We start from the raw sequence: 20,986 nt of genomic DNA, 5'->3' as shown, positions 1-20,986 counted from the left end.
TGCCCATGTGTAACCTAACATACATTTTTTCAGATCTCAGAGCTTGTAAAAATAAAATGCAGCTAAAAAACAGATACTAAAATCATTAACACAACATGACAAGACAATAATGGAAAACACATACTGTACATGTGACAATACTTACACTGTTATGAATAAACACTGATAGCTTATCTTTGGGATAGTCAAGTGCCAACAGTCTGCTGAAGAACTCTGGCAGGAAAGGAGTTGGCTGTTCAACAAAGATCCCAACTGTTATATCTGGATAGTCCTAAAAACATAAAACGGGTCATTAAAGAGGAGTTGAAAATGATAAGAATACATTCCATACTTGCCAACTGTCCCGTTTTTGCCAGGACAGTCCCAGCAAATAGCAGCCTGTCCCGGGTAATTTACATTGTCCCGGCAATGTACTTATTTATACTTTGCACTTTATTTACATATCACATTTTTGTATGGTCACACCTGAGCACATTTGACACTTTAGAATTGCAGGGAATTGTGATGAGAATTTTAAACTTTAGGCAGACGTAGTACAGCTGAATGGGAGAATTATTCAAACTCTGCTACTTTGGCCTTACGTTTGAAATTCCCTTTTCAATTTCCTGTAATTCTCTCTTTATTGAGTAGACCCTATAATCTGATAAGTAGGCGGAGATTATTTATGTGGAGTGGGCAGAGCTTCAGGGAAGTGGGTGTGGTAAGTGATAGCTGTGCTGCAAAGTGTCCCTGGAAATTTTTTTTCAAAAGTTGGCAACTAAGACATTCCATCTACCATTTCATAATGTTCACAATAAATTTAGCTTGATATCTATTAAGGCCTTCTGCTGGTCTGTTTAGACTGCTAAATAAATTCCCATCATGTACATCTGAAGGGATGCAGACCATCTCAATAAAGTAAAGTATGGGGCCTCATACCAGTAAAGTATGGGGCCTAAGTTCTAAGAATGCCATCTTCAGCACAGCATTTGAATAGTGACTATAGGATTTTACTGATGACTTACAATAGAAAAGAATCTGCTTCATTAGATTCCACACTCCAGCACCATATTCTGGAAAGGATACACATCTTGAATAGGCAATGTGCTGCTGACATGCCTTTTAGAGCATGGGCACCATTACTTTCAATTGATGGGCAATCTGCAGATATGCCTTTCAGGAGTGGCATCATTTCATCGAATGGATGGGCTACATGCAATCAAACCCTTTTAAGTAAGAGCAACATCACTTCAAAATGCATAGTCCTCCACAATGGAATACAAAAGAGCAGACTAGAGCTGCAGCTTGGAAGGCACTAGAAAACTAAAAGTAGGAGATAAGATTATTATGTTAAAGTGATAAAGAGAGCCTGGGGGCGGTGTTGGAGATCACTGTGACGGATACTGATACTTTTAAATCATTGCTAAATAAGATTCCAAGATTTTGGCTAGAGTAACAAACCACTGAGCCAGAGATGCTTTCACACCCAGCCCAGGGTGTAACAACTGCTCTTTCTCTAATGGACTGTAAACAAAAATGAATACTGGAAAAGACAGGCTTACTATATCTGTATGTATGTCAGACACCAGCTCTCCAGATGGTAAATCTTACACTTTCAGTTTATGAAGGAAACCGTCTACTGTTTAGGTTAAAGTCATTCTGCCAGAATAGTTTGATTCAAAGAGATTATGTTTCCATTACAAAAATATGGCATGTTTAAAATACCCAGCAGATGAAACCTCTGAGTATACAAAGGCTTAGGCTCATGGGACCTTCAAAACAATACCATAGTTTCTTTGATAAATATAGCCAAAGTTTGATTGAGCAGCAGTCAGAGGTTAATCTCTGTATAAACAATGGCTGATGGGAACCATTATAAAAAATACAGGGAAGACAAAGTCTTTGCTACGTTTGTCAGTCTGGTAGCTTTGGCATTTGCTAGAATTTAAAGACAATGGGGTTGATTTACTAAAACTGGAGTGCGCAAAATCTGGTGCAACTCTGCATAGAAACAAATCAGCTTCCAGTTTTTTTTGTTAAAATTTAAATGAACAAACTGAAGTTCAAAGCGGATTGGCTACAATGCATAGCTGCACCAGATTTTGCACTCTCCAATTTTAGTAAATCAACCCCTAGTTAACCACTTAAGCCCCGGAGGATTTGGCTGCTCAAAGACCAGGCCCTATTTTGCGATTCGGCACTGTGTGACTTTAATGGACAATTGTGCAGTTGTGCAACGCTGTACCCAAACAAAATTGATGTCTTTTTTTTTCCCACAAATTGAGCTTTCTTTTGGTGGTATTTGATCACCTGTGCGATTTTTATTTTTTGCGCTATAAACAAAAAAATAGCAACAATTTTGAAAAAATAACAATATTTTTCACATTTTTTTTATATGAAATTCTCAAAAAAAATTGTAAAAAATGAAAATTTTTTAAAATTTTAGGCCAATTTGTTTTCTACTACATATTTTTGGTAAAAAAAAAGATCTCAATAAGCGTATTTTGATTGGTTTGCGCAAAAGTTATTGCGTTTACTAACTACGGGAAAGATTTATGTCATTTTTATTGTTTTTTTTTAAAACTAGTAATGGCGGCGATCTGCAATTTTGTTGTGGGACTGCGACATTGCAGTGGAAAGATCAGACCCCTGACTGACATTTTTGACACTTTTGGGGGTACCAGTGACATTACTACAGTAATCAGTGCTATAAATATGCACTGTTACTGTAAAAAGGACACTAGCAGGGAAGGGGTTAACTTTATTGGTGATCAAGGGGTTAAGTGTGTCCCTAGGGGCGTGATTCTAACTGTTAGGGGGGCGTGTCTAGTGAAGTAACCACAGAAACATACGATCCTACATAGCAGGATTACATAGCCTCTGTGCCTACTTCAGGGAGAATGACAGGTGGCTGTGTTTACATCAGCCGTCTGTCTTTCTCCCTCTCCTGTGGGAGATCGCGAGTGGCCGGCAGACATCGGATCTGCCGGTCACACGTGCTGGCTAGGCAGGGAATGAGCAGGCTTGTGGGGGAGGGACGTACCCCCACGTTACTTTGCCCAGGAGAGGCTGACTGCCTCAGTATATAGTCGTGCGGCAGTTGACAAGTGGTTAAAAAATGCCTTTCAGATAAGGGGAATCGGACTTGTTGCTAGGATGTTGCTGAGACATTCCCACTGTTACCTTTCACTTCCAAATGCGAATCTCAGAGCTACTGAATCAGGGGAAATAAAGCACATGTCAGGGGGTTTGCACCAGAGAAAGAGCTCACTCCTTGGGTGGTGGAGGTGAAAAGTAACAGTAGGCATGTCTTAGCAACATTCTAGTAAACAAGGCAAGATGGCTTTCATTTCAGTCAGTTCCTGATGAATTGGCTGAAATTCCAGCTACAGTTACCCCTGTGCTGAACTGTGACTGCATCCTATCAGATGGAATAGTTCAGGGATTCAAGCAGCCACAGCTGTGGAGATTCCTCCATCCTTGCTGTTAGCGTGGATAGGAAAATCAATGTTTGGGTATTCAGGCAGTTGCTGCTGTGGAGGTTCTTTAATCCACGCTGTTAGCATATATAGGGAGGATCAAATGATTTTCGCTTGTTAATCCTGAAGGTAGAGTATGCCCTTAACAGAAGGCCATAAAATCTAGTCAGAAAACCCAACAATAAAAAAAAAAAAAAAAAAATGTTTTTTTTTTTTTTTTTTCGTAGGTTATTAACCCAGGTTAAGTAATAAATGTTAATCTCCACTCTGGACAGCCCTGGTTTGTGAGTGGGGCAAAGCCGCAGCACGTCACATGTCCTGGTGATATTTCTGCTATTTATTTCGGTCTTTCACGCCTGGTAACAAAAAACAGAGTTGAGCAAATTTGATCACATGACCTCGTCTCAGTTAATAAATAAAAATGACAAATAGTATTCATAATATTTGGGATTTATAGCTTATTGACTGTTGGGGTTCCATTCTGTCCTACAATAACAGCAAGGTTAACTGAAGAAAGGCGCTGTCAATCACCTAGCTGGAGCAGCCCTGCCCTACCTATGACGTAGGTACATGAGGGAAAAGGAGAACAGAGCATGGCTTTTCTGGAGAAAACTGAAGCATGCAACATGGGTTGTAACACTCAAAGGCTGGATCCGATTGCAAAGTGCTTAACGAAGTATGAACAATTGACAGAATCACCAGGTAATTTCTACATACAATGATTTTACAGCTTCCAAAACAGCACATAAACAGACTATTCTATAAACCCTGATTACAAAATATGTTTCCAGTTACCTGACACTAAGTACACTGTGCCTTCAAAAAAAGTATTCATACCCCTTGAAACTCTCCACATTTTGTCATGTTACAACCAAAAACTTTAATGGATTTTATGTAAAAGACCAACATAAAGTGGCACATAATTGTAAAGTGGAAGGAAAATGATAAATGGTTTTCAACATGTTGTACAAATAATATCTGAAAAGTGTGATATGCATTTTTATTTAGCCCACTTTACTCTGATACCCTAACTAAAATCTAGAGGATCCAATTGCCTTCAGGAGTCACCTAATTAGTAAGTAGAGTCCACCTGTGTGTAATTTAATGTCTGTATAAATACAGATGCTCTGTGAAGCCCTCAGAGGTTTGTTAGAGAACCTTAGTGAACGAACAGCATCATGAAAGCCAAAGAACACACCAGACAGGTCAGGGATAAAGCCATGGAGAAATTTAAAGGTTTAGGTAAAAAAAAAAAAAAAATTCCAAGCTTTGAACATCTCATGGAGCACTGTTTAATCCATCATCCAAAAATGGAAAGAGTTCGGCACAACTGAAAACCTACCAAGACATGGCTGTCCACCTAAACTGACAGGTCAGGCTAGGAGAGCATTAATCAGAGAAGCAGCCAAGAGCCCATGGTAACTGTGCAAAGATCCACAGCTCAGGTGGGAGAATCTTTCCACAGGACACTTATTAGTCGTGTACTTCAAAAATCTGGCCTTTATGGAAGAGTGGCAAAAAGAAAGCCATTGTTGAAAGAAAGTCAAGCCATAAGAAGTTCCATTTGCAGTTTGCGAGAAGCCATGTGGGGGACACAGCAAACACACGGAAGAAGGTGCTCTGGTCAGAGGAGACCAAAATTGAACTATTTGACCTATAAGCAAAGCGCTATTTGTTGCCGAAACCTAACACTGCACATCACCCTGACCACACCATCTTCAGCAGGGACAGGGAAGATGGTCAGGGTTGATGGAAGACGGATGGAGCCAAACATAGGGCAATTTTGAAAGAAAACCTGTTAGAGTCTGCAAAAGACTTGAGACTGGGGTGAAGGTTCACCTTCCAGCAGGACAATGACCCTAAACATACAGCCAGAGCTACAATTGAATGGTTTGGATCAAAGCATATTCATGTGTTAGAATGGCCCAGTTAAAGTCCAGACCTAAATCCAATTGAGAATCTGTGGCAAGACTTGGAAATTGCTGTTCAGAGATGCTCTCCATCCAATCTGACAGAGCTTGAGTTATTTTGCAAAGAAGAACAAGCAAACATTTCTCTCTCTAGATGTGCAAAGCTGGTAGAAAAAAGGTGGTTCTACAAAGTATTGATTTAGGGGGGCTGAATACAAATGCACGCCACAATTTACAGATATTCATTTGTAAAAAAATGTTAAAAATCATATCATTTTCCTTCCACTTCACAATTATGTGCCACTTTGTGTTGGTCTATCAAGGACAATCATAATAAAATAAATTTACGTTTTTGGTTGTAACATGACATAATGTGGAAAATGTCAAGGGGTATGAATACTTTTTCAAGGCATTGTATTTGTTGCAGCATACATATACAGTATGTTCACTGCTCACAGCTCTGCATAATAAAACAGAATGTATTACATTGTGTATATCCTGTACTTTTCCATTTACTGTATATTATCAACCACTACAGACACAATAGTAGGGACTGTATCTAACATATGAAATGTTTTTCCAATTCCAATATGTTGAGCAGCAGAAACGGTTATTAATGCCAATGTAGAGGCCAGTGCTACGTAAAATAATACAGATAAATAAAATTATAGCACATTACACTAAAAAAAAGTGACAAAATGAATCTATCATCTGCTCACTATTTCACATTCAATATCACCTATACCCGGAACCAATTGTAATAACTTTACAGTATCTTTAGGGTAGCGGTAAAGTGATCTTCTATGATAAAAATATATTTTTTTTTACGTTTTATTTTCAAAGATTGACTCAAAGCAACATTTTCCTTGCCCAAGTTAAGTCTGAGATCTGCAGCAATATGGTCCATTCATTAAAATGGCAAGCCCCTGTGATTCTCTACAGGCCAGAAATCAGTTATGCATTGCACTGAAGGATATAGAAGGAGTATATGCTTGGACTCTAGACCGAGAACTTTGGAGCTGGAAACACTCGACTTCAATAATTCAAAAAGTACATGCAGGCAGCACTATTAGTTTTCAAAATTCTTCTCTTAAGTTTATTACATATTATGTCAGAAAAGACAGATTTGTTTTTAGGATGAAAAAAGATTAAAGCGGATGTGGTGCTACTGTATTGAGTACAAGGTGAGGTAGGATATGCATTAACCAAAACCTGATGAAACCAAAATGGCAAGCTACCTCAGAACTCCTGCCAAATTGGGATAACTCTGGAGGAGGCGTGAAGATCATTTATAGGTATATCATTAATAACTGTTGGTCTGAATTTGTAGTGCCTCTACCCCTTCAAGGTATCAGAAGTACATGATACCAGCAGTGCAAATAAATATTAACCTCTTGCTGACTATTTACTGTGGCGGTCAGCCCCTCACAGGCAAAGCGACGTAGGACTACGTCGCTAGCCTGTAAGGGTTTTGGGAGCGAGCGCGTGCCCCCGTAGGTGCGCTCCCGCTCGGTCATAGACCCCGCTCGTGTGTGCCCGGCGGACCCGATGTCCGCTGGCCACTCGCGATGGTCCGTTACACCGGGAGAAAGGCAGGCGGCTAATGTAATCAAAGCCGCCTGTCATTCTTCCCTGTGTAAGAATGGAGATCATACGGTTCTGCTATGTAGGATCGTTGATCTCTGTTCTTACACCAGTAGCCACATCAAATCGCAGTTAGAATCATGCCTCTAGGGAAACACTTAGCCCCTCCCTCTCAAAAAAAAGTTAACCCCTTCACTGCCAGTGTCATTTTTACAGTAACAGTGCATATGTATAGCACTGATTACTGTAGTAATGTCACTGGTAACCCCAAAAGTGTCCAAAATGTCAGTCAAGGGTCCGATCTGTCCGCCGCAATCTTGCAGTCCCGCATAAAAAAATAAAATAAAAAAAAAAAAATCGCAGATCGCCGCCATTACTTGTTACAAAAAAAAAAAAAAAACACAAAAATGACATAAATCTTTCCCTTAGTTAGTAAACGCAATAACTTTTGCGCAAACCAATCAAAATACGCTTTTTGCGATTTTTTTTACCAAACATATGTAGCATAAAACAAATTGGCCTAAAATGTTAAAAAATGTTGATTTTTACATTTTTTTGGGGGGAATTTCATATAAAAAAATTTGAAAAATATTGTTATTTTTGCAAAATTGACGCTCTTTTTTTGTTTATAGCGCATGATCAAAAAATTGCACAGGTGATCAAATACCACCAAAAGAAAGCTCTGTTTGTGGGAAAAAAAAGGATGTCAAATTTGTTTTAGGTACAGTGTCGCACGACCGCGCAGTTGTCCGTTAAAGTCACGCAGTGCCGAATCGCAAAATAGGCCCTGGTCAAGAAGGGGGTAAAATCTTCCGGGGCTTAAGTGGTTAATGAGTGAATTAGTCACAAAAGTGATAATCCTTGAAAGGTGGCCGGTCTGCTGAGTATAAGCCCTCATGCACTTTGCATACAAAAATATCTGTGTTTTATTTATGCATAAAAAATATAAAATTACTCTACGGTATAAAGTGCAAGGTGCATACAACAGTCAGAAATAAATATATCCTTTGTGTACGTGAAATAAATAAACACAGTTCATAGACCATGAATTTATAAAGTTCTAAATGAACATGCTGCCAGTGCTCATATATTGGTATATATCTAACATGCAGTGAACTGGTGCCTCCACTTGACCCTCCAGGTCTACACTCAGCAGAGATTTCTACCCCCACAGAGGCTAGAAGGCATTTAAATGCAAATATACAGTATCCCCAGTTTAGGTATACTTGTCTCTCCCTCTTCTCCTCAGTCTTTTGTCTCTCTAGGCTCATGTGGGAAGTAAGCAGACAGAGGAAAACCTCAGAGTAAATCCATGTCGTTTTTTTTCTATTAAATGTTTTAAAATTGCACTTACATTTAGACAGGGTATATCATGCATTGCAATACAATGTGTCCTGGATGCTATGCGTTCCATGGACCAGAGCGAGAAGTGGCAGGGCGAAGACAGAAGCTCCGCCCCACGCATTTCTTCAGAATGGCGTCATCAGGAGCAGGCACATCTGCTTTTACCCCACTTCATATACATAGTTTTAGGTGGAGGCGGCAGCACTTTATGCTATATAGCTCCCTAGTGCAGAACCACAATTTTTTTAAAAAAATTGTTTTTAGGATGGTTCCTGCTCTTTATTAAAGTTAATTATTTTATATTTTCACAAACCTATATTTATTTTCTGTATTATTAATGCCTTGCATGCTCCCCATTTGCTCTTGGTTACAATGTAGAATTATATTTTCACGGCAAACTTCTTTAAACTTCCCGAGTTTTTCTTTCAGTGTTGCAATGTTTATATCAAGCCTGTGCAGTAATTTACTGGTTCCCGTTTGTCAGCCATCCAAAGCAAATCACAGATTCGGACACAGTTGTTTTCCTTTTGTTTACCAGTCTGGAAGCACTCTTCCAAATTGACACATATAATCAATATCTAAACATAAAACACACTTATCTTTCATGTACCAAACCATTCAAGCTTGTGCCAGGAGGGAATTCCGTTGTGCTGAATTCTATTGTTTTTTTTATTCAGAATGGCTCCTGTTCTGTTCTAATCTGAGTTTATATGGTTCTCCAATGTCATTTTACAAGACTAACAGGACCAAATTAAAATCAGACACGCAAGTAACGTCCCCAGGACTATGTGACAGGAAACCAAGCAGTGGACACGGTGAAATATAAAACAACTTCATACAAGGTGCGACTCAGACTATATATTCCCCAAAAAAAACAGTATGACTGAGGAAGAAAGTGGAACATCTGTGAAGGTTTATTTCCAGCACATCATACTTTTCCACATTAGGAATTGTCAAACCATGTTTGTTCTAGACATACTATAAATGACAAAATGCAGCCACACATTAACCTGCTGAGTGAGTCTTCATTCACTTCTCATTCATAAACTGACCTTCTGGATTTTAACTGGAGTTTTAGGTTTTCATTAAGGGTGGGGTTGTATAAACTGGATGACATCTATTTTCTTTCAAAACATAAAAATGCTGAAAATGGCTCTGAATAAATAAATAGTGCCCAGTGCTGTTACTTCACAGGTTATGTAATGCACTTTGTATAATTTCCTTTCTAAAAAACAAATTGGCAGCTATGTTGAGAAAGCTGTACCCGATATAGTGATAAATGCACACAATGTCATAGCTATTCTGTTGAGAATTACATGTTTGAAGTGGGTAAAATAGGGATGTGTGAATATGTACTACACTGGGTTTGGTTTGTATAGGGCTCAGCAAACTTCGAATTAGTTTGAATGCCAAGTCCAAATTCCATTGAAATCAACAGGAGCCAGGTCTGTCAAATTAAAGATGCCAGTTTTCTGGGCTAATAAGCAAGCGGGTCTTTAAAAAAAAAAGCATAGGGTGGGCACTGAACTGGGGAAAAAAAAATCCCTTTTTAAATATTTGATTTGGCCAGGAGTAGTGACTTTTAAATTCTTCTAGTGAAATGTTAAAAATGCCCAATTCCTCTAAGAAAAAAAAAAACATGCCTGTCCCCAGCCTGTTTGTGAAGTGCTGCAGCACAAAGTAAAAAATGGCTTACAATTTCTGTAAAATGACATGCTAATAACAACTTAAAATAAAAAAAAAGCACAAACTCCTCCTAGGGTCTGTTGTATATTCTGTGGTACCCGAGTCTGAGGTGCTTTTTTTTTTTTTTTTTTTTTCAAAAGAACCTGGCATCAATTTTTAATTGCATAACTTCTCTTACTTGGTATAGGTCCCAAGCTACATCCTACAGTATAATGAAAAAATTGCATAGGGCAACCCTGAAAATGCATACCAGACCCTCATGCAAAAAAATAAATAAATAAAAATTGCATGAGACTCCCCCAAGAAATCATACCAGACCCTTAGTCTGAGCATGCAGCCTGGCTGACCAGGAAAAGAGGGGGTAATCAGCTTGTACCTCCTGATAAACCATACCAGGTCACATGCCCCAAACTTTGCCAGGGGGGGGTGGTTTTCCTCCTGACAAAGCATCATCTCCCTATATTGATAAGGACAAGGGCCAATTCCCAAAAACCCTGGCCGATGGTGGAGGGGGTCTGTGGGTGAGGGACTTATTGGAATCTAGAAGCCACCTTTGATAAGGGGGCCTCAGACACAACCCCCCCCCCCCCCGGGTGAATAAGTATGGAGAACATGACACATAGCAAAAACGAATTGTAAACTAGAAATAAAGACACATACATGTTTGACAAGTCCTTTACAAAATCAAATCCCTAAAAGTGGGCCCTTGAAATAAATCCATAGTCAATCACAACGCCCACCAACTCGCCGAGGTGTGGGGATATATATGGGAAAGGGGTGGGAATGGAGGATGATGGACATCATTGACCAAATATGGCCATGGGGACTGACATTGCCTAAATATAATAAGTGGTCAAATGTGGGCAGTGATATCACTGCTATCCCTGCCTCTTTGCTTAAGTGACAGGGATTCCTGGTGAAATCAGTGGTTTCTAGGCATGTGGCAGGTGCAAGCACCTGTGGCCTGCTGGTCAAGTGAAAGGCTCTACCCAGTCAAGGCACAGTGAATAGCTGTATGGTAAGGAGTGGACCAGGAAGTCGGCCGCTGTGTCCTTTACAATGGAGGAGTCATTAGCTGTCAGGGGGCTTCCCCTAAGAAAACAAAAACTAGCACACCAAAACCCACAGGGGTAGACGTAATGTCTGTGCTGCTAAAACAGCATCCTAAATGACAAAGTGGCCATCAGGATAGTATTAAACAGTAACAAAGTGGTTCTAAAGTCCTAACTTTTGTTTTTAACATTTTAATGAATTCCCTGCATTAGAATAAAAAATGCCAATACTATTACCCCTCGCCCCGTCACTAAACACTTACCCGAGTCCTATCTCGATTCAGTGCTGTCCCATCTTCAGCACTGCTCTCCCTTCTTCCTAGTCCAACAGGAGACTTTGAAAGCAGCAGGAGTCAGTCTCCTGCTGCGGTAACTCAAATCCTTTGAGTAGGGAGCGAGATGCAGACACACAGCCCAGCTCTGGAACAGGTGTTACCTCAGAAGCAAGCTTGCTAAGAGGGCAATCAGAAGACAGCAGGAGTGAAGAGCGCTGGTGGGGGACTCCAGAAGAGGAAGTAAAGGACCACCAACACCTTGGAATCAGGTCAAATTTCTTTTTTTCTTACTTATCTACTTATCAAGTATCTTTTTCTTACTTTTTTTCTTTTCTTACAAATAAATATTATGTTGCATCTCTGCAATGCATTGTATGTTCTGTTTTTTCTATGATTTTATCCAAAGAGTTTGGATATGAAGATGTGGGCATGGCTCTTATTTTGGAAAATTAATGGCATAGTAGGGTGGCTTTTCCCCCTAAATATTCACCCCAACTACACATGCAAGCACCCTAATTGTTTACTGGATGTTAGACACCATCTATGCTAGGATATTATTGTGAGTCAGTATCTAGTTCTGGGAAGAAGATGCACAGAAAAGACAATCATGTAAACTGCGAAAAAAAAAGGTCTACCGTACTCAAATGGTTTGGTCCCTATGCTACCTCTCACCCTGTGACCCAATGTAAAAAGAATATCACAGCTTTACAAAGATCAATCTTCCCCTGCTGCATTTTTCCATTTTCCCGGTCTAAAAAATGTACTGAACAGGGTGATTGGACAGACCTTGGGAGGCTGTGACTATGGAATAGCACAAGAACTTTAGGCTCCGTTCACATCTAGGCGTTTTGGGGCGTTTTTGGGGAGTTTTTCTGCTCTAGGATCAGCTCTCAAAACGCCCAACAAGACAAATCCTATTCATTTCAATGGCCCCTGTTCACATCTGAGCGCTTTGACGCTGTAAGCAAAACGCCCAACACTCAGGCTCCGTTCACATGTAGGCGTTTTGGGGCGTTTTTGGGGAGTTTTTCTGCTCTAGGATCAACTCCCATAACGCCCAACAAGACAAATCCTATTCATTTCAATGGCCCCTGTTCACATCTGAGCGTTTTGATGCTGTGAGCAAAACGCCCAACGCTCAAAAAAGTACATGAGCTTCTTTTTGGGCAGATTACAGGTGTTTTCCATTGGTTTCTATTCAATCTAAAAACGCCTGTAAAAACGCCTGTAAATCGCGGTAAAAATCGCGGTAAAATCACGGTAAAAAACGTGCGAAAACGCTACGCTCAGGTGTGAATGTAGCCTTAATTATAAAATACAATCTTCTAAAAAACAAACAATTGACAGGGATTTATTCATGCAGACGTGTAGAGTCACTGATAGTTTACTTTCACTGTTTTAAAATGCAAACTGGCATTACTGTACTGTAGACGCTATGGAAAGCTTGTCAGCAATAGCTTGTCATGGATGATATCAGAGAACACCTGGCTGGCACAAATGGGAATTAACACCGTTCGAAAACCTGGCAGAAAGCTGAGAAGATCTGCTCAAGGAAGAACTTGCAGTTACAATAAGGTTTCTTGTAGAGGTGGAAATTATCTAGGCACAATGAACAATGTTCCCATTTGTAAGGAAACCGTGATATCTTTTTAAAAAGGATCCAGGACATCCTTTTACAGTCTATGTCATTTACTGAGGGTGTTGTGGTTTATGCTGAAAAATTCAAGGATCCTAGGGTCATGTTGTTGCACCCGAAGGGGTTTTAGCTGACCTGTACTATAAACATCCTGCATCAGAAATTTTCACAAGCAAAAGGATGTAAATGGAGGCACCTGGTGTGCAATGGAATCACCGGGCAGTACTATGTTAACATGTTACTGTGCTTAGTTGGAGTAAAGGTACATTCCTTTAACATACACATGCACTTGGATAAAATTAAAATTAGCAGCCAGGACCAGTAGGTTGATTACATACCATAAAAAGCATACAAAATACAAAAGAGGGTGCAGCGCTAACCAGATATTCAACAATAAATCTCAAATATAAATGTCTATAATAAAATTTATTTAACAGTCCAAATAGGCAAGGGATAATGTAGAATCCCCACACCAGCTTCTGTGAAAAAGAAGTACATGCACACTATGAAGAGGTCAGAATATGACGAAACGCGCAAGGCAACACTGGATCTCATGATGAATGCTGTGGCCATCTTCATTCAATATGGGTTTGCTGTGCCTAATTTTGTTTTATCACAGTGAGTGTATTTCCTTGCATAAATAGTGGTTTTAGCTTCTTAAACCTACCGCACTAGGGTTTTGTCATTTACATCTTCTGATGTACCATCGATGGTGCTGTCCATATCGGTTTAAAATGTGGATCTCCTTTGGTGATGACCATAAGATCTATGTATTATTGTGACCTTTACAGTAGTGATGGATGATGCAATGATCTGAGTGGGATTTTGGCTGTTTCATCCGGTCCTAGATTCCGGATATGCTGCTGTTGACCTCTCTATAATTTGAGGGTCAACAGGTTCTGGTAAGCAGGTGTGCCTCCCTCACAGTGGTGACGAGTGTGCATGTACTTCTTTTTAACAGAAACTGGTGTGGGGATTCTACACTATCCATTGCCTATTTGGACTGTTAGATGAATTTGATCATATAGACATTTATACTAAAGGTACATTCCTATCCAGAGCTAGCATGAAGAGCGATCTGTTTAAAACAAGCATACTCACATCAATCGTTGATAAATCAATGTTATCTAAATCACAATTTCGACATCCGATTTCAGGTGTCCATAAATCAGGAACATAATTTCCAAAGTAGTTTAGTTGAACCTATAGAGAGAAAAAAAAATATGTACAGAATACTGATTTGTAAAAACAGCGCAGTACAAAACATATATTCATAGTAAGCTACCCTATAAAAGGAGAAATGAAACACTGTGCAGCTACACCAGAAATGCTCAGCAGCGAGGTATTTTAAGACATAAAACACAGGAAAAGTAGTGTCAAGTAACGTTCACACTTCTATACACTCTTTTATAGACTTTTGCCTTAAAAGGTGTCAGTATGAATGCTGTAAAGCAGGTGTTTCAGTGCTGCTGAAAAGGAAATGACAACTGTCAAAGACATCAAATACCCTGTAAAGTTCCTTTTTAGGGGTTGTGGAGTAATTCACAAACTGTTAAAGTAAGCCCTGATCTGCTATGGAAATATTGACATCAATTTTTTGCCTGATTACTTATAGTTTAACTCCAGGCAGATGCAGTAGAAGACTTTATTTGCAGTAATGCATACTGTAACTATATGTATGGTTTTACATAATGCAAGCAGTTTTAGTACCTGAATAATAACTTTGTTTCAGCCTCCTGCAGTCCCTATACGGTAGAACTAAGACTGGGAGAGGCAGAAAAAGCAAGAGAAGAAAAATCAGGTGTGCTGCAGAGCTCATGTGCTAGCAAAGAACATGCTGATAGGATGAGAAAGAGTGATAGAGAAAAGCTCATCCTCGCCTTTTTCCTTTCTTTGTCCAGTCAGAGGCTTTGGGTAGGGTAAAGTCCTGAAGTGATTCCAAACTGGATTAGAGAAAAATCAGATCTCCTCCCTGCCAAACAAAGGCTGTGTGATTTTGCTGTGCTGTATAAAGCAGCCCATTGATGATGCTATTTTCTTTACCACAACCACAGGTTGCAGCAGAGAAAATTGCTCTATTCTCTACACTGACTGTATTGATGGAGGAATCCCTTTTGCAGAGCCATTGCGTTCTTCTGGTAGGGGGGCATAGAGATACGTTTCTGCCGCGGGGAATACCGTGGGTATTGCTATAGCTGCTGGCAATCATCGTATGTAAAAAAATAACATGCTGGTTGTACCCAAGTTGAATGATGGATTGACTTAGGTACAATCAGCCTACCCATACATGGTTCGAATCTTGGCCAGTCCCTGCTGAACCAGCCAAAATTCAAACCATCTATGGCCAGCTTTATTGTGGTTGTATAGTAACATCTATTATATTATTTTATGCGCTCTGTTTTAGGAACATATTAAATGCATTGTGTGTGTGTGTGTTTTTTTTTTTTTTTAAATGATAAAGCTAAATACCTTCTTTGGCCAGCTCACATGTCCTCCCCCTGCTCTCCATCTAAATCTAAGGAGTACAGTGGAAGGGGCTGAAATTCTCCTCTGACATATGCAAGATAGCAGAGGGAGGACATGTACCACACAGCAGAGCTGGGCAAAGAGGGCATTTAGCTTTAGAATTAAAAAAAAAAAAAAAACCCACAGTACTTAAAGGGATTGTAAAGTCTTGTTTTTTCCTAATAAAACAACAAACATGTTAAACTTACCTGCTTTGTGCAGTGGTTTTGCCCAGGCAAGCCCGGATCCTCCTCTTCTCGGGTCCCTGGCTGGAGATCCTGCCCCCCCCCCCTCTTGTTGAGTGCTCCCATAGCAAGCAGCTTGCTATGGGGGCACCTGAGCCAAGCTGCAGCTCCGTGTATCCATTCAGACATGGAACGGATGTTCTGGCCTGCCCCCTCTCTCTCTTGACTGTCTAAGTTTGATTGACAGCAGCGGAAGCCACTGGAGGCGCTGCTGTGTCTCAGCGAATCAGGAGAGTGTCCTGGGTGGTTGAGACACTCGTGGAATCTGCTGGATAGAGATGGTGCTCAGGTAAGTATAAGGGGAGGGGGGGGTGGTGCTGCACACAGAATTCTTTTTATCTTAATGTATTAGGATAAAAAAAAAAACCTTCTGCTTTTACAACCCCTTTAACCACTTGCCGCTCCAACCTATAGTGGATTTACGGTGGCAAAGTGGTTGTATTATCCATACTGGCCGTCATATGACGTCCAGCAGGATACAGCGCTCTGGGGGGCACGCAGAACGGCGATCGGTGCGGCAGTGTGTCACTGACACACCGCATCTCCGATCTCGGTAAAGAGCTTACTGATGTAGGCTCTTGGCCAATCACAGCTGGTCACATAGTAAATAGGAAGAGCCATTGATCGACTTTCCTCAGTTCGTGCCTGACAGGCACGAGTAGAGGAGAGCCGATCTGCGGCTCTCCTGACGGGGAGGGGGGTCTGTGCTAGTAATCAGAGCATTGATTACTAGTGCAGACCCTTGGGGGGGGTGGCCACTAGAGCCACCAGGGATGGCCTACCCATGGCCACCAGGGATGCCAACCCATGGCCACCGGAGATGGCAATCAGGGTGCAGGGACCCTTTCAGTGCCCTCCCCATCAGAGCTGCCCATGATTGCCATCTATCAGTGCCCATTATTGCCCACCAGTGCCACCTATCAGTGCCACCTATCAGTGGCCATCAGTGCCGCCCATTAGTGCCCACCAATGCTGCATATCAGTGCTACCTATCAGTGCCCATCAGTGTTGCATATCAGTGCCACCTATCAGTGCCCATCAGTGCTGCATATTAGTGCCAACCCATCAGTGCCACCCCATCATTGCCTGCCAGTGCGGCCACATCAGTGCAGAAAAAAATCTTATCTATTTACAAAATTTTATAACAAACAAAAAAACTTTTTTTTTCCAAACTTTTTCGGTCTTTTTTTATTTGTGTAGAAAAAGAACCTTGCAGTGATCAAATACCACCAAAAGAAAGCTCTATTTGTGGGAAAAAAATGACAAATTTGGTTTAGGTACAGTGTTGCATGACCGCGCATTTGTCATTCAAAATGCAACAGCGCTGAAAGCTGAAAATTGGCCTGGGCAGGAAGCGGTCAAAGTGCCCTGTATTGAAGTGGTTAATATATTCCTGAAACAGAGAGGATAAAAGTATATAAGAGATGTTACTTTAAAACCACTTTAACAATGGGGGGGGGAGCAGCTGCTGCAAAGTACTCAATCAAGGCAGGAGGGGAGGGGCGGGGAGGAGATCAGCTCCACAGTTCACTGACTACAGAAATGACAGGGAAAAAAGGGAGGGGAGATGCAGAGATTCTGGATATGCAGCAGGATGACGGAGGCAAGGAAACGGACCACGTTATCGGGGATCAGCAGCCATGACAAGCGTGGTGAGTACTCACAGGGGGAACATAGGAACAGGCAGGATCAACCAGGTATTGTAGAACATAGAAAGGGACAATTGACATGGCAAAAGCACTGTGCTAAATATCGTGCCTTAAAGAAACAGGAGTATTTTTTTTTGGGTTACAACCACTTTATATTTCAAAATTGCATGGCAGAGTAAACTACAATATAGGTTTCATCTGTGTATTTAATGGTTTGCCTAGACTGATTTGGAGCCCTGTTTTCAGAACATAGAAGGTTCCCAAATTAAACAACATTTGTTTGAGTAACATTTCTGTGTCCTGTGTAGCCCCAGTTTCTCCAAAAAGCAATGCAGTTGTGAGCAGTCAGGGCACCAAAAAATGGCAGCTCATTGGTAAACTTGTGTTACTGAACTGTCCTTTAATAAAAAGGAGTCTAAATTCACTTGACCTTGTAGCGGACAAGATATGTAATTTTAAAGATATGTGCACTTTTTACAAAAAAACATGTTTCCACTGGGTATGCCTATGTCATTTGTGGGCATTTGACCTCAGCAGAAGGATGGTCAGGAGTGCACACATCCAACAGAATTTCTATGTGTGTGTCTCATCTGGAAGCAATCAGACAGTTGCTGTCCAATGTTTTTTACATTAATGTGGTGATAACTAAGACTCATTCAGGCAGGATTACACAGCAGACTAAAACCATCATTCACAGACACATCATTTGAAGAGTCCACTGCACAAATCAACGAACACACATTAATCATTGTGTTTTGTACGAGCTTACAAAAGTTGGTCATCACTGGGTTGGAACAGTGCATAAGAGAAAAAGGAAGAGCATTCACTGATTTTTATATAGGAAAATCTATACAAACATTCAGTCTTAAAGGATATTTTTAATTTAATTTTAATTTAAATTAATTCCTTTTACAGGGTCTTCTGCCTTATTTCAGCCTGTGAATATCCACTCCCAGCCATTGTGGATTCAACTGAGATTCTTCATTCGTATTTGTATCAGTCTTATTAGCTTAAATGTGTGCTTAAAATGTTATACTTTAAAACTAACTTTTAATATTTAAAAAAAAAAAAAAAAAAACTTTTTCAGGAGAAACATTTTTTTTTGTTTTTGCTTTTAATTGCTTTATTAATTTTTTCTAAATATTTTCTTTACAAAAGCAAACAAATTACACGTTAATAGGAAAAGGAAATACAATATTTATTAATATTAATTATCCCTTTTCTCAATTCCGTCTATCTATTACCCTTCACCATACCAACGCTGACCACTAAGTTCCTTTATGCTTCATTCATTATGAATTTCTCTCCAACACTCTCTCTTAGTATATAAGCTTTTTTTTCCTCATATACATCAAAGGCTAGAGTCTTAGAAGTGAAACCCATAATAAAAAAAAAAATTAAAAATTGTAACAGAAGAGAAAAAAAAGGGGAAAATTTAATAAGGTAATAAGGTAAAAAATAAAAATAATATGTGATCACCCCTTAAATTCTAGTTCTTCAGCTTGTATACACCCAATTAGGTGATAACATAGATTTCTCCTGCATAGTTAAGGATTTCTCTATATCTAAATAAAGATAATAAACTCCACGCTTATGGGTTATACGGATGAAAATTAATATTAGACTGCAGCCTCCCTTGATTATAGTCAAAAGACTATAAGAAATGTGAAAGGGGGTGGAGGGAATGGCGCTGTCTAGTATCTAAAATGAGTATGTCCAATAATAAATATATAAAAAATATGAATAATGTATGACCATATACAAGAGAGAGATAAATATGTTAAAAATCCTAGATGGTATAAAACAATGTGTAAAAGAGAAATAAAGGCCTGTTTAAAAAATATGCACTGTTTAAATGTATAAAATGTGGATCAAATATATGAGAATAGAAAATATGCACTGTTTAAAATGTATAAAATGTGGATCAAATATATGAGAATCAAAGGTGCTGGGTGCATAGATGTGTAATAAATTTAAGTATGGGCTCAATGAAAAACATACGCAGAATGCTATACCCATACATATGTTAACATCAAATCCATGAAAGATATGTAATCAAAAATAAAGTGCATAAAGACCCACAAATCAGTGAAAAAATCTCATGAACTAAAGTGACAAGTGCATATCTCTCTTATACATGGTCATACATTATTCATATTTTTTATATATTTATTATTGGCCATTACTCTCTATATCTAAAGCCCACCGTTGATTCATTGTCTTGTCTTCGAATATTGCTCCCCCCATTACTTATTTTAATGGATAGATTTTTTAAGTAAAACACGATCTGTATGTCTCTCTGTACCCTTTCCAAAGCTAGGGGCATGACACTTTACCCATTACACTGTTTGTGCATTGCATTATGAGATTTGTAAAGAGAGAGCACAGCAGTAGCTTTTTACCTTCAGAATGTCTCTCTCTAATTGCAAGAGTTTGAATGAAGGGAGAAGGAGAGGAGGTTTAGTCATTCCTCTGACTCTTGCACTAGTACTTCATCTGCTAGATGTGTAATAGAAAACTTACACTATAGGATACTGAGCTACCACAGATAAAACTTGAAGCAGATAAAACAAAAAAGAGACTTTTTTTTTTTATCAAAATGCATAAATTCCAGAATCAAAGCGAAATTCCAGGAATTCAGCCAATTTTTAAAAAGTGAAGGCATGCTATGAGTTACATAGTTACATAGTAGTTGAGGTTGAATAAAGACAATAGTCCATCCAGTTCAACCTGTGTAGGTGTGTGTGACCGTAATTATCTCTCATACCCCCTTATGTTCTGATCCTTGAGATGCATGTCCAAGAGTCTTTTGAAAGTAGCCATACTTCCCGCAGAAACTACCTCTTGCGGTAGAGAATTCCACAATCTTGTAGCCCTAACTGTAAAGAACCCCCTGCCTTGCCTGAGGTTAAAACTCTTCTCATCTAATCGCATTGTATGTCCTCGCGTCCTCATGCAATCCTTGTGACTGAATAGCTTTTTTTTCACCATTGAGGTATTTGTAAATTGCTATCATGTCCCCTCTCAGCGTCTCTTCTCCAGGGAGAATAAATCAAGCGATTGCAGACGCTCTTCATAATTAAGGTCCTCCAATCCCCTAATTAGTTTAGTTGCCCTTCTCTGGACTCTCTCAAGCTCCAACACATCCCTCCTGAGGACTGGCGACCAGAACTGGACAGAATACTCCAGATGTGGTCGGACCAGAGTTTTATAAAGTGGAAGGATATCGTTTTATCTCTGGAATACATCCCCTTCTTTATGCATGCAAATAGTCTGCCGGCTTTGGCAGCTGCCGCTTGACATTGCATGCTATTGCCTAGTCTATCCTCTTCCAAGACTCCCAGATCTTTCTCCATTTTTGATTCCCCCAAAGGTTCCCCCCCCTAAAGTGTATTGTGCTTTTATGTTTTTAGTCCCCAAGTGCAAAACCTTACACTTCTCCACATTAAACCTCATTTGCCATGTCGTTGCCCACTCCGCTATTTTGTTCAGGTTATTCTGTAAGATATCTACCTCATGCTGTGCAGTTATTGCCTTGCCCAATTTTGTGTCATCTGCAAAAACTGATATAGAACTACTGATCGAGTCCCCAATGCGGTTTATGAATAAATTAAACAGGTCGGGTCCCAGGACTGAGCCTTG

General features: G+C 39.8%; 1 protein-coding gene across 3 annotated transcripts in view; it reads right to left on the bottom strand.

The window, feature by feature from the left end:
• The window catches only part of PLOD2 (procollagen-lysine,2-oxoglutarate 5-dioxygenase 2), a 282,208-nt gene that overhangs the window by 62,144 nt on the left and 199,078 nt on the right, over nucleotides 1-20,986 (bottom strand). For all 3 annotated transcript variants that reach the window (XM_082248892.1, XM_082248890.1, XM_082248891.1), the window contains exons 8-9: nucleotides 14,047-14,148; nucleotides 146-271 (exon numbers count right to left, since the gene is read on the bottom strand). In XM_082248892.1, coding sequence (XP_082105018.1) covers nucleotides 146-271; nucleotides 14,047-14,148 — 228 coding nt within the window. The remainder of the gene's footprint in view (nucleotides 1-145; nucleotides 272-14,046; nucleotides 14,149-20,986) is intronic.

This window comes from Pelophylax lessonae (genome assembly GCF_965119305.1).
Source record: "Pelophylax lessonae genome assembly, chromosome: 3".
In the NCBI taxonomy this organism is placed as follows: domain Eukaryota; kingdom Metazoa; phylum Chordata; class Amphibia; order Anura; family Ranidae; genus Pelophylax; species Pelophylax lessonae.
Note: the sequence above shows the minus strand (reverse complement) of the source record. Positions and strands in the feature narration are given on the sequence as shown.